This window comes from Pristiophorus japonicus, chromosome 5, assembly GCF_044704955.1.
Source record: "Pristiophorus japonicus isolate sPriJap1 chromosome 5, sPriJap1.hap1, whole genome shotgun sequence".
NCBI classification, from domain to species: Eukaryota; Metazoa; Chordata; class Chondrichthyes; family Pristiophoridae; genus Pristiophorus; species Pristiophorus japonicus.
This window is the reverse complement of record NC_091981.1, coordinates 277487849-277502480: the sequence shown is the minus strand read 5'-3', so window position 1 is coordinate 277502480 and position 14632 is coordinate 277487849. Positions and strand designations below refer to the sequence as shown.

The 14632-nt window shown below is 45.7% G+C and overlaps 1 protein-coding gene across 3 annotated transcripts in view; it reads right to left on the bottom strand.

Annotated features, from left to right (window-relative positions):
* LOC139264713 (5'-AMP-activated protein kinase subunit gamma-2-like) overlaps nt 1–14632 on the bottom strand; it is a 574817-nt gene that overhangs the window by 95603 nt on the left and 464582 nt on the right. For all 3 annotated transcript variants that reach the window (XM_070881658.1, XM_070881657.1, XM_070881659.1), the window contains one exon: nt 8855–8936. In XM_070881658.1, coding sequence (XP_070737759.1) covers nt 8855–8936 — 82 coding nt within the window. The remainder of the gene's footprint in view (nt 1–8854; nt 8937–14632) is intronic.

The window sequence follows — 14632 nt, the reverse complement described above, 5'->3', positions numbered from 1 at the left end:
ACGAAACGGCTGTTTAATTCCCCCCCCCCCCCCCCCCCCCGGGAACGAAACGGCTGTTTAATTCCCCCCCCCCCCCGGGAACGAAACGGCTGTTTAATCCCCCCCCCCCCCGGGAACGAAACGGCTGTTTAATTCCCCCCCCCCCCCCGGGAACGAAACGGCTGTTTAATTCCCCCCCCCCCCCCCCCCCCCCGGGAACGAAACGGCTGTTTAATTTCCCCCCCCCCCCCGGGAACGAAACGGCTGTTTAATTTCCCCCCCCCCCCCCCCGGGAACGAAACGGCTGTTTAATTCCCCCCCCCCCCCCCGGGAACGAAACGGCTGTTTAATTCCCCCCCCCCCCCCCCCCCCCCCCCCGGGAACGAAACGGCTGTTTAATTCCCCCCCCCCCCCGGGAACGAAACGGCTGTTTAATTTCCCCCCCCCCCCGGGAACGAAACGGCTGTTTAATTCCCCCCCCCCCCCCCGGGAACGAAACGGCTGTTTAATTCCCCCCCCCCCCCCCGGGAACGAAACGGCTGTTTAATTTCCCCCCCCCCCCCCCCCCGGGAACGAAACGGCTGTTTAATTCCCCCCCCCCCCCCCCCCGGGAACGAAACGGCTGTTTAATTTCCCCCCCCCCCCCCCCCGGGAACGAAACGGCTGTTTAATTTCCCCCCCCCCCCCCCCCCGGGAACGAAACGGCTGTTTAATTCCCCCCCCCCTCCCCCGGGAACGAAACGGCTGTTTAATTTCCCCCCCCCCCCCCCCCGGGAACGAAACGGCTGTTTAATTCCCCCCCCCCCCCCGGGAACGAAACGGCTGTTTAATTCCCCCCCCCCCCCCGGGAACGAAACGGCTGTTTAATTTCCCCCCCCCCCCCCCCCGGGAACGAAACGGCTGTTTAATTCCCCCCCCCCCCCCCGGGAACGAAACGGCTGTTTAATTCCCCCCTCCCCCCCGGGAACGAAACGGCTGTTTAATTCCCCCCTCCCCCCCGGGAACGAAACGGCTGTTTAATTCCCCCCCGCCAGCAAATTTGTCAAACATGATTTCCCTTTCATAAAACCATGTTGACTCTGCTTGATTGAATCATGCTTTTCCAAATGTCCTGCTACTGCTTCCTTAATAATGGACTCCAGTATTTTTCCAATGACAGATGTTAGGCAACTAGTCTATAGTTTCCTGCTTTCTGTCTAACTCATTTTTTAAATAGGGGCGTTACATTTGCGGTTTTCCAATCCACCGGGATCTCCCCAGAATCCAGGGAATTTTGGTAGATTACATCCACCATCTCTGCAGCTACTTCTTTTAAGAGGAATGTTTTCACTTGAGGGAGAATCCAAAACTGTAGCCCATAAATACAAGACAGTGACTAATAAATCCAACAGGGAAATAAGGAGAAATATCTTTACTCAAAGGGGTTAGAATATGGAACCACACAAAGTGGTTGAGGCCAATAGCTTAAATATCTTCAAAAGGAAACTAGACAAGTGCATGACAGGAAAGGGAATAGAAAGATGAGGTAGATGGAATGGGAGACAACTTGTGTCGCGTATAAACACCAGCACAGACTATATGGACTGAATGGCATTTTTCTGTGTTGTATATTCTATGTAATTCAATGCATATACAGTATACTCCTGATAATTCAAAGGTTATTTGTTGCACTAAAAAATATGAACTATCCAGTAATTTTAATCAAGTAACTTAAATAGCACAAGTCATAATTTAGTGCTAAAATGGAATGATCATATTATTTGAATGAAGTGGCTGTGAATGAAGAGTGGGCTCCAGCACCTTGCATTGTCTAGGCTTCCCAAATGGCATAATAGCCAATTAATTACTTATTTTTCTAAATATAATCACTGCTGTTATGTAGAGACACATGGCACAGCAAGGTTTCACAAACAGCAAATGAAAAAATGGCCAGTCAGTCAGTCAGTTTTTTGGTGGTGTTGGTTCAGGGATAAATGTGAGCAACTACACTGGTAGAACTCCCCTGCTCTTCTTCAAATAGCATCAAGGGATCCTTTACATTTACTTGAACACGCAGATAAGACCTTGGTTTTAACATCTCATCTGAAACACATCCCATCTGTCAATGCAGGCACTGTCAGTCTAGATTATCTGTTCAAGTGCTGGAGTGAGGCTTAAACCCATGATCTTCAGCTCAGAGAAAGAGCTTTCAACTGAGCCATGCTGATAACTTATTCTGCATTTTACTGCAAGATGTTACCGTTCAGATAATATGGTGCAGTGTTGGATTACAACATAGCTAATAATTTACAAACCCCCCCCACACCCCAACCCAACTCTCCACCTACTATATTTTAGCATAATTCCTAAGAAAATTGAATAGCGGAACAGGCTCAAGGGGTTGAATGGCCTACTCCTGTTCCTATGAAAAAAGATTAAAATTTAATGAATGGCAATAAACGAGCTCATCCCTGTACAGAAGAGACAAAATTACCAAATAGGGACTTGACCTACAAAAAGAATATTTTAAACAGCATGTTGAAAAAAACACAATATAGTTCCTCTGTTCATGAGGTCGTCATGAATAATATGGATTAATTAGAGGTCAGACAGCATAATCTAATGGAAGAGCGTCAAACTAATTTTAGATGGTGGGCCCAATCTGCCATGGGAGTGGGCCACATTCAATAAAAATTATTTGGACACACTTGGGGTAAAAAGTGGCATGCATTTCGCCACACAGGAGTAGGCCATTCAGCCCCTCGAGCCTGTTCTGCCATTAAATGAGATCATAGCATGATCTGTATCTTAACTCCATTCACTTGCCTTGGCTGCATATCCTTATATACCCTTGACTAGCAAAAATCTATCGCTCTCATATTTAAAATAATTAATTGAGCAAGCATCTACTGCTTTTTATGGGAGAGAAATCCACACTTCTACCAGCCTTTGAGTAGCAAAGTGTTTCCTAATTTCTTTCCTGAATGGCCTGGCTCTGATTTTTAAGGTTATGTCTCCGTGTCCAATACTTCCCCACCAGTGGAAAAAGTTTCAATCTATCTACACTATCAATTCCTTTCAAAATCCTAAAAAACGCAATCAAATCACCCCTTAACCTTCTATATGTCAGGGAATACAAGCCTAGTTTATGTAAACTCTCATCATAATCTAACCCTTGGAACCCTGCTAACATTCTAGTGGATCTGAACTGCACTCCTTCCAAGGCCAATATATTTTTTTATTCATTCACAGGATGTGGCCATCGCTGGCAAGGCCAGCATTTATTGGCCACCCTTAATTTCCCTTGAGAAGGTGCAGTGCTCAGAACTGTACACAGTACTCCAGATGTGGTCTAGCCAGGGCTTTTTATAGTAGTAGTAAAACTTACTCCCCATTATATTCTAGACCTCTAGTTAGAGAGGCTATCATTCTACGAGCCTTTTGAATTATTTTTTGTACCGGATTATTATATTTTAGTGATCTGTGTACATGGACCCCTAAATCTCCACTGGTCCAGCTTTTCACCATTTAAATAATACTCAGATCTATCCAAAATGGATGACCTCACACTTACCTGCATTGAGATCCATCTGCCACAGTTTCGACCACTCTCTTAATCTATCAATATCTCTTTATAAATATATGTTCCTGTCTACACTTCTTACTGTACTAACCTTTGTGTCATTGGCAAACTGTGTTATCTACATCATTGATCAATGGTGCTGGGTTATAAACGGCACAGTTTAAGAGGGGGTAGACAAAAGTGACAGCAAAGACTACTAGCACAGCTTTAAAAAACAGTTGTAACAAAGGCACTGAAGCTGGTAGTAATTGTTTTTTTCTAGTGAATCGGTAGCATGGATTTAGTTGAGGCACAATATCTACTTTATTTTTAAATTAAATCATTAAATTGTTAGATTTATACCCACCATCCGTAAAGTAAATGGTGCAAATAAACATACAATCAATGGATTTAAGCATGAACACATCTGCCTCTCCAAGATTGGATTAGTATCATTAAAAGTACAGCCACAGGACATTCTCCACCTCCAATCCCATCCTTTAGCTGTCAGACCCATACACTATGGGTCATTAAGCTATAATAATTGTGTAACTGTAACAAAATCACTAATAAATCAGCATTTTTCTTTCAAACTCATTATAGGCAGTCCCTCGGAATCGAGGAAGACTTGCTTCCACTCTAAAAATGAGTTCTTAGGTGACTGAACAGTTCAATACGAGAACCAAAGTCTCTGTCACAGGTGGGACAGACAGTCATTGAAGGAAAGGATGGGTGGGACGGGTTGCCACACGCGCTTTCCGCTGCCTGTGCTTGGTCTCTGCATGCTCTCGGCGACGAGATTCGAGTTGCTCAGCGGCCTCCCAGATGCACTTCCTCCACTTAGAGCAATCTTTGACCAGGGACTCCCAGGTGTCGGTGGGGATGTTGCATTTTATCAAGGAGGCTTTGAGGGTGTCCTTGAAACGTTTCCTCTGCCCACCTTGGGCTCGTTTTCCATGAAGGAGTTCAGAGTAGAGCGCTTGCTTTGGGAGTCTTGTGTCAGGCATGCGGACAATGTGGCCTGCCCAGCAGAGCTGGTCGAGTGTAAATTACAGAGTGCATCTCCAACATTCTCTATATTAATTATTTGTTGAGGTTTCTGCTGCGACCGGTCGCTCTCTCTGGATTCTGTTTTTAAGAGTGGGCTTATTAGGCTACTGGTTACTTTAACTCAGTCTGTTCTGGATGGTCTTACTATACAAACTCATCTTTTCCTTTTCTTACTCCTCCAAAATCAATCAAAGAAAAGGGAAGTGGTTGAAAGTGCAGTGCGTCGGTACTTCAATTCGCTATACATTATCATGCATTCATGGCTCCACCATTGGTGGCTGTGCCTTCAACTGCCAAGGCCCGAAGCTCTGGAATTACCTCCCCTGAACTTCTCCACCTCTCTCTCCTCCTTTAAGACACTTCTTAAAACTTCTCTCTTTGACCAAGGTACCTGCCCTAATGTGTGACTCGGTGTCAGATCTTGTTTGATAATACTCCTGTGAAGCGCCTTGCGATGTTTTACTACTTTAAAGGCGCTATATAAATGCAAGTTGTCGTTACTGTATTGTGTGATCCAGATTTTGATCACTTACTCCATAAATTTACATCTGGACCTTGCCTACAATCAAAGCTAATTTGACTTTCTAAGCAGGCTATGCAGGATTGACGTACCCAAGAGAAAAAAAAACTAGATCCATTCACCACATTGCATTTTTGAAAAAGATATTCACTCCATCTTGGCATCGTTCCAAACATTTAAAAATAAAAAAGAATACAAGGAGCAGCGAGATTCTCCTCGAACAAAAATAATCCCCGCCTCCAGGACAACGGTCTCCCCTCAAGTCTCATCTTTCAGCTGTTCCACTTGCTGCTGATTGAAGCTCGGGTTGGAAATTCCGCAAAGTCCCAAGTGAGGAGGCAAAGGAATGTCAGGCCCGGGGCTGTTTGTGGGGCTTGTTAGAACATCATAAGTGGGAGCAGAAGTAGGCCATAGGGCCCCTCAAGCCTGCTCTACCATTCAATATCATGGCTGATCTTCTACCTCAACTTCACTTTCCCACTATATCCCCATATTCCTCGATTCCCTTAGAGCCCAAAAATCTATCGATCTCTGTCTTAATTACACTCAATAATTGAGCATCCACAGCCCTCTGGGGCAGAGAATTCCAAAGATTCACAACCCTCCGAGTGAAGAAATTTCTCATCTCAATCCTAAATGGCCGACCCCTTATCCTGAGAATATACCCCCTAGTTCTAGACTCCCCAGCCAGGAGAAACAGCCTCTCAGTATCTACCCTGTCAAGCCCTCTAAGAATTTTATACATTTCAATGAGATCACCTCTCATTCTAAACTCCAGAGAATATACCCCCATTCTACTCAATCTATCCTCGCAGAACAACCCTCTCATCCCAGGAATCGATCTAGTGACCCCTCATTGCACCCGTTCTAAGGTGAGGAGACCAAAACTGTACACACTACTCCAGGTGTGGTCTCACCAAAGCTCTATATAATTGAAGCAAGTCTCCATTACTGTTATACTCCAACCCACTTGCAATAAAGGCCAACATTGTTGCCCTAAGGCAGGGCTGTGGATTTGCCGCGCGCTGTTTCTCTCCTCGCGTGAGCAGCAATGGTTGCAGCTTGCGATACAAGATCGGGGGAGGTGCAGGCGTCCAAGCGTGCAGTCACTAGCGATCCAGCACCAAAAAGACACCGTGATAGATAGGACTCGATCCCGTAGCACCCTCCCCAGCTAACCTCGGCCCCCAAGCTCCAGCCCTGGCTCACCCACAATGTGAAACCCCAAGTACTGCTCAGCTTATCGGTTGCCGTGTTTCTACTGAGCTGCCTTTTCCCAGTGTGCAGCCAAGACATCAGGACATCAAGCGCGTGCGTGACTCACGCACCAGGGCGGCTCACAGAGGACTCCCGCACGCCACAAAGACAAAGCTCACCACCGACCGGATAAAACTGTTCTGCCCGCCTTATGTTTGACATCCCTGATCTAGTGAGAAGTTACTCTGGTCTCAGTTTTATTAGCTTCTCTCCAATTATGATCTGAAAGGCTCAACTTTATTTCCATAGGAGGGTAAAAGTCCCAACAAAAAATCACTAGTTTGCGCTCTTTGATACCAATACAGTTGTCCAACAAACATTGTTCAGTTTTGATGACCAAATCAACATGCTGTTTAGCCATAATTTCTAGTTAATCTACAAAATACCAAGTTTCGAAGTGTAGGCCGTACAACATACATCGTAATGTTTTTTAGAAAGTTACACGTATTCAAATTAAAAGGAGAACAGAGGGCTTATTCATAAAACACATTGCACTTTGTTCAAATCCCATTGACATTATGTAGGTCGATCTTTTTTAAAATTAAAAAAATCCATTAATTAACACCCTTATTTATTTGCCTTTCTATGGATTTAAAAAAAAGTTTAAACAGCAAGTACCAATTATCAAGGAAACCGTGATGGAGGATTTGGCAAGTCAGACAGCGCAAGTGAAGCTGAACTAAAAAGGCAAAGTCATTAACTTGGGCACTACGGCAATCATGTAACTTCAGCCAAGCATGTTGTGTTAGTTCCTTCATACCGTCAGGCTCATTAAGTCCTCACAGTCAACTCATCAAATGCAGTCAAACCAACACAAGGACAGAGCTAAGCAAGAGAATGTTAAGGAATTGATAGGAGCAGGAGTAGGCCATTCAGCCCCTCGAGCCTGTTCCACCATTCAATTAGATCATAAGAACATAAGAAATAGGAGTAGGAGTCGGCCCTACGGCCCCTCGAGCCTAATCAATATCATGGCTGACCATCGACCTCAACTTCACTTTCCCGCCCAATCTCCATATCCCTTAATTCCTCTTGATTCCAAAAATCTATCTATCTCAGCCATGAATATATTCAGAGACTCAGCATCCACAGCTCTCTGGGGCAGAGAATTCCAAAGATTCACAATCCCAAGTAAAGAAATTCCTCCTTATCTCAGTCTTAAATGGCCGAGCCCTTTATCCTGAGACTGTGCCCCTAATTCTAGACACTTCAGCCAGAGGAAATAACCTCTCAGCATCTACCCTGCCAGTCCTCTTCAGAATCTTGGATGTTTCAATCAGATCACCTCTCATTTTGCTAAACTCCAGAGAGTATAGGCCCATTCTACATAGTACCTCATCTGATCGCAGGAATTAATCTTGTGAACCTCTGTTATACCGCCTCCAAGGCAAGTATATCCTTCCTTAGATAAGGAGACCAAAACTGTGCACAGTACTCCAGGTGTGGTCTCACCAAGGCCCTGTAGAATTGTAACAAGACTTCCTTATTCTTACACTCCAACCCCCTTGCAATAAAGGACCATGCCATTTGCCTTCCTCATTGCTTGCTGTACATGGAGATTATTTATGGCTGCTCTGTATCTTAACTCCATAGACTCATGTGATTTTATTTTTAACAGAAGGATCCTGAGGGGCATTTCTGGCACAGTGACCTAGCACCAAGTTTGAATATGGCCCTGACAAAGTCTTGTCAAGAAACCCAAGTGGGAAAATTAGTTCAGAGCACCTGTCAAAACACTTTCTATTGGTCAAGTCACAGGGATATGAAAGACAGAAAAAACACACTGATGCAGTAAGGGATGCTTACAGATACAGATATTGAAAATAACAAAATCTAACCTGTTTAATCAGTACTCGGTGAAGCACAAATGTGCAATGGTAATATTTCTAGTGTTGCAATACAAAAGCCAGTTTCAGGCAGAAGGTCCTTGGTCCATCTCGCACACCTATCTACAGTATTCCCTTGGTGCATTTCTAATAACACAGGAAATGCTCGATGGAAAAAGACCAAGGTCCATCTAGCTAGCCTCCTGCCATTCTGTTAGTCGCATGATACAACGCTAATGGAGTTGCTGACGAATCATGGCAATCGATCCTGATTGATTAGTCTGCGACAGACCCAAACATGAGGCGAGGTTTAGGAACCATAGCTCCAAAGTCACCTGTTCCTTCCAAGCATTGTACACTTGCCATGTCATGTCTCAAATTACACTATTACTGTACAACCCTGAATCACATTTGTTGACAAGAACCTGTTTAATTGCTTTTTGAAACCCATTAAGGTCTCTTGTCCCTCAGTCTGTGCCGGTAATCTGTTACGCATTCTGAATACCCTTTTAGTAAGAAGATCCTGCTGCATTTCCTACTTTCCTTTTGCGTGCTTCAATTCTGTACAGAGCACAAAAGCTTACATGGATCCATCTGTTCCAGTGGGACGATTTTGAGAGATTTATTGTGAGGCTTTAACAGCTTGTGTCCAATTGTGATTCAACAGATGCATCTACTTACCTACAAAACTCTGTTTTTTACTCTCCCAAAGCGGAGCTGCTCGAACGCCATTTGCCACCAAAGCAAAGAAGGCCTTCTTCACCTGAAGACATAAAGGAGGTTGTTAAAAACTGCAGAGGCACATCAAACACATAACTTGACTTCGTTGACATAAGTCCTCTTCTAGTGAGGTTGCCCAATATTAACCCAGACAGCCTGTGTTGTACCTAAAGGTTACAAGAGCAAAAATAAAATGCAGCTGAAAGGAAAACAAATTTTCATGCAGAAATGAAATAAAGGTGCAAAAACAACATAAAGGAAACAAAATTATATGAAATAAAAGAAAGACTTGGATTTAGATAGTGCCTTTCACGACCAACGAACGCCTCAAAGCACTTTACAGCCAATGAAGTACCGTTGGAATGTAGTCACTGTTGTAATGTAGGAAATGCAGCAGCCAATTTACGCACAAGCAAGCTCCCATAGACAGCATTGTGATGATGACCAGATAATCTGTTTTTTTGTTATGCTGATTGAGGGATAAATATTGGCCAAGACACCAGGAGTAACTCCCCTGCTCTTCGTCAAAATAGTGCCATGGGATCTTTTAAGTCCACCTGCGAGAGCAGACGGGGCCTCGGTTTAACGCCTCACCTGAAAGACAGCACCTCCGACAGTGCAGCACTTCCTCAGCACTGCACTGGAGTGTCAGCCTAGATTTTATTTGTGCTCAAGTCCCTAGAGTGGGACTTGAACCCACAACCTTCTGACTCAGAGGCAAGAGAGAATGCTACCCACTGAGCCACAGCTGATACTGTGGGATATCACAACAACCACCAAGAGATGTTCTTATGGAACAGATGTATGCCATTTCTCCACTCAGAATGCAGACTTCAGGCTAGAGACCATGGTGAAAATGGACAAGACGGTAGCTACAAGGGGAAAGAATAATGTTTGAATCCAAAGATCCAGTATCAAAAAAAGTGTTATAAAAGATCAGCAATAATCAGATTAAACGTTTTAGAAAATTACTGCATTCCACATCAAGTGGGTGACTGCCTTGGCTCAGTCACTCAGTTGAACTTTTCCCTCAGAGTCAGAAAGTCATGAGTTCAAGCCCTACTCCAGTGACTTGAGTACATAAGTTGAGGCTGACACTCCAGAGCTGTACTGAGGGAGTGCAACACAGCCAGAGATGCCGTCTTTCAGTTGAGACGTTAAACCAAGGCCCCGTCTTCCCTCTCCAGATTCCATGACATTATTCGAAGAGCAGTAGGGAAGTTCTGCCGGCTTCCTGAGAAATAGTTATCTCTCAGCCAACATCACAAAAAGAAAATCCAGATTATCTGGTTATTTGATCTCATTGCTATTTGTGAGACCTTGTTGAGGGTAAATTGATTGTCACACTTCCCGATATTACAACAGTGACTACACCTCAAAGGTATTTCATTGGCTACAAAACACTTTGGGATGTCCCACGGTCATTATAGGTGCTACAGAAATGCAAGTTTATTCTTTCTTCAACTTACCACTTCTCTACTCTAGTTCAAACTTGTGGCAGCGAGTTCCACATTCTAACCAACCTCTGGGTAAAGAAGTTTCTCCTGAATTCTTTATCCTATTGAGCCCCTTGATCATTTCTATCAGGTCACCTCTCCGCCTTCTCTTTTCTAGAGAAAGGAGCCCCAGCCCGTTCAATTTTCTCCGATAGTTAAAACCGCTCAGTTCTGGTATCATACTTGCAAATCTTTTTTGCACCTTCTTCAGTGCCTCTATATCCTTTTTATTTGCTATTTGTCATAGTCTTTCTTTCTAAACAACTTCCGACTGAAAGAAAAACTAACCACCTGCATTTTAGCTTCCAACTTGCGCTCCAGGCCTACACCTCAAAATGTCTGGCTTAGAACCTGCCTGCCAAGTGTCCCTTTGTCTTCTTCTGTGTTCCAACCAAGTGAAGGGCTGCAACAATGACTTCCTTCTCAGTCAGTTATTCATCAGTAGGGCTGTCAATATAAAACAGCTCCCACTTCTGTACCCTTGGGGTGTGGCTTTACTTGCATTTATATAGTGCCTTTCATCAGGACATCCCAAAGCGCTTTACAGCCAATAAAGTACTTTGGTAATGTAGTCACTCTTGTAATGCAGGAAACATGGCAGCCAAATTACACACAGCAAGGTCCCACATAAGAGCAATATTATACTGAACTGATAATCTGTTTCAGTGATGTAGTTTGAGGGGTAAATATCGTCCAAGATACAGGGGATAACTTCCTGCTATTCATTGAAATAGTGCCATGGGATCTTTTACGTCCATCTGAGACGGCAGACGGAGCCTTGGTTTAACGTCTCATCCAAAAGTCAGCACACCTGACAACGCAGCACTTCCTCAGCACTGCACTGGAACGTCAGGCTAGACTTTGTGCTCAAGTCTCTGAACCCACAACTCAGAAGCGAGCGTGCTACCAGAGCCACGGCGAACAAACTATCTCCTGCTGTTTTCAAAATAATGGGAGCCATCCCAGCTATTGGACACATGATGAAACAATTGACCTTTAATTCAAAAGTTTGAAATGGACCGATTCATCTGGCTTTAATGCACCTTCAACGGTTGCAGCTATTTATTTTAAACCTGTGAATTCACTTTGATTTAAAACACAACAGTTAAAAAATGACCTAATCCCAAAATCCTTCCTTCATTTGAAGAAATTATCAAAACACCCAAAAAGGTGAGAAACATCGGGCCCAAGTTTCCGATATCCGCTAGAACGGCCCACCTCCGAGAGGCCCGCCTATATTGTAGAATGAAAAGCCGGCAAAAACTTACCTCGTGATTCTCCGAGTGCGGCAGGCATGTTCAGCAGTCAGCGCAAAGCAGCACAACAGCGGGGGGTGGCGGAGCTACAGCCCTGGGCCAAAAAGAGTGCCGGCAGCTGCGCGCGTGCCCAGCAGCTCCTGGCCCCCAGATTCTGTGTGCGTGTGTTGCTGGCTGTGAGGGAGGGGCCCGAAGCACGCCGACCCGAGCCCTGGCCGAATGGACGCCCCGCTGAAAGTAAGGCTGACTGGATAGCTCCCCAAGGCAAGAAATATTAGAGGGGTTTCACAATGGAGGAGAAAGTCACTGGCCGAATGAGCCCCCTCATCGCGGCCACAGTGACGATTTCCAGCCTGCAGCATGCAGCCCCTAGCCCTGGCGGAAAGAGCTTCTGGAGCAAGTAGAGTGCTGATTTCCAGCCTGCAGCACAGCCCCTAGCCCTGGCCGAAAGAGCTCCTGGAGCAAGTAGAGTGCTGATTTCCAGCCTGCAGCATGCAGCCCCTAGCCCTGGCGGAAAGAGCTCCTGGAGCAAGTAGAGTGCTGATTTCCAGCCTGCAGCACAGCCCCTAGCCCTGGCCGAAAGAGCTCCTGGAGCAAGTAGAGTGCTGATTTCCAGCCTGCAGCACAGCCCCTAACCCTGGTCGAAAGAGCTCCTGGAGCAAGTAGAGTGCTGATTTCCAGCCTGCAGCACAGCCCCTAGCCCTGGCCGGGCTCCCGAACGGGTAGGTGAGGTAGGAACTTTTTATTTTTTGTTTATTGATTTATTGAATGATTTTTTTATTTTTTTATTTATTGATTTATTTATCATTTATTATTGATGATGGTTCTTTATTTTTAAAAGTGAAGTGTTTAATGCTTTGGAAAATCCCCTAATTTCCCCTCCCCCAATCTCTGGCTACCTGCGCCTAATTCTAAAGTGTACGCAAGGTTTTTCTAAGCGTACAAAAGTCGACACTTACTCCGTTCTAAGTTAGTTTGGAGCAACTTTTCGGTGCCTAAACTTGCAAAACAGGCGAAAGTGGCTGGTAATGCCCCCTTTTGAAAAAAAAACTGAACTAAAACAAAAGTAAACTAACTCACTAGAACTGGAGCAAACTAAATGCCGAGAATTGCAATTTCTAAGATACTCCAAACTAAACTAGTTGCTCCAAAAAAGTAGGAGCAACTCCACCCGAAACTTGGACCCATAAACTGGAAAACACAGTATAATTGTTCTGGTCAATGGTTTTCTACTCGTAATTTATTCACCTCATCTTCTCCCCCCACACCCAGCACATTCTGAAAGCACTGGATTTTGCTGGGGCATAGTTCCACATGTATTAACTTTCCAAAGTGGAGGATATTTCTTTGCTCAAGTGGTGCAGACAGTGAAAGGCATTAAAACTAAGCCCTGCCTTGCGCTCGCCTACTGCCCATACGATACACTTCCAGTTGAGGCAGGAATTCCAAGCTACTTTTCTTCCTCCACCACCTCCTTAGCTCGGGGCACCTAGTTCAAGCATTCATCATTCTTCCAGCTGAGATCTTCTCGGCACAGTCAGTGATCACTCCAAGTACACGAACTATGCTTTCTGCTCACCCATATTGAACACAATGGAGGGTGGCAGAAAGCTCTCCACCCAGCCTGATATACAACCAACCATTCCAGTCCCAACTAACTCAGTAGAATGATAGAATGATCATCATCATCATCATAGGCAGTCTCTTGCAATCGAAGAAGACTTGCTTCCACTCTTAGCATGAGTTCTTAGGTGGCTGTACAGTCCAATACGAGAATCACAGTCTCTGTCACAGGTGGGACAGACAGTTGTTGAGGGAAGGGGTGGGTGGGACTGGTTTGCCGCACGCTCTATCCGCTGCCTGCGCTTGATTTCTGCATCCGGGAGGGCGCTGAGCACCTCGAGTCCCACTCTTAATGACGGGATTCGAGGTGCTCAGCGCCCTCCCGGATGCACTTCCTCTGCTTAGGACGGTCTTTGGCCAGGGATTCCCAGGTGTCAGTGGGGATGTTGCACTTTATCAGGGAGGCTTTGAGGGTGTTCTAGTAACGTTTCCGCCTCCCACCTTTGGCTTGTTTGCTGTGAAGGAGTTCAGAGTAGAGTGCTTGCTTTGAGAGTCTCGTGTCTGGCATGCGAACGATGTGGCCTGCCCAGCGGAGCTGATCACGTGTGGTCAGTGCTTCGATGCTGGGAATGTTGGCCTGGACGAGGACGCTAACGTTGGTGCGTCTGTCCTCCCAGGAGATTTGTAGGATCTTGCGGAGACATCGTTGGTGGTATTTCTCCAGCGACTTGAGGCTTCTACTGTACATGGTCCATGTTTCTGAGCCATACAGGAGGGCGGGTATTACTACAGCCCTGTAGACCATGAGTTTGGTGGCAGTTTTGAGGGCCTGGTTTTCAAACACTCTCTTCCTCAGGTGACCAAAGGCTGCACTGGCGCACTGGAGGCGGTGTTGGATCTCGTCGTCAACCGTCTTCTCCCTGTGACCGAGGAGCTCCTCCCGGAGTCGCAGTGCGAATTCCGTCCCCTACGGGGCAAAACGGACATGATTTTTGCAGTGCGACAGCTGCAGAAAAAATGAAGGGAACAGCACCAGCCCTTTTACATGGCCTTCTTCGACCGTACAAAGGCCTTTGACACTGTCAACCACGAGGGTCTATGGAGCGTCCTCCTCCGTTTCAGATGCCCCCAAAAGTTCATCACCATCCTCCGCCTGCTCCACGACGACATGCAGGCCGTGATCCTTACCAACGGATCCATCACAGACCCAATCCACGTCCGGACCGGGGTCAAGCAGGGCTGCGTCACCGTCCAAACCGTCTTCTCAATCTTCCTCGCTGCCATGCTCCACCTCACAGTCGACAAGTTCCCCGCTGGAGTGGAACTAAACTACAGAACCAGTGGGAACCTGTTCAACCTTCGCTGTCTCAGGCCAGGTCCAAGACCATCCCAACCTCTGACGTCGAACTACAGTACACGGACGA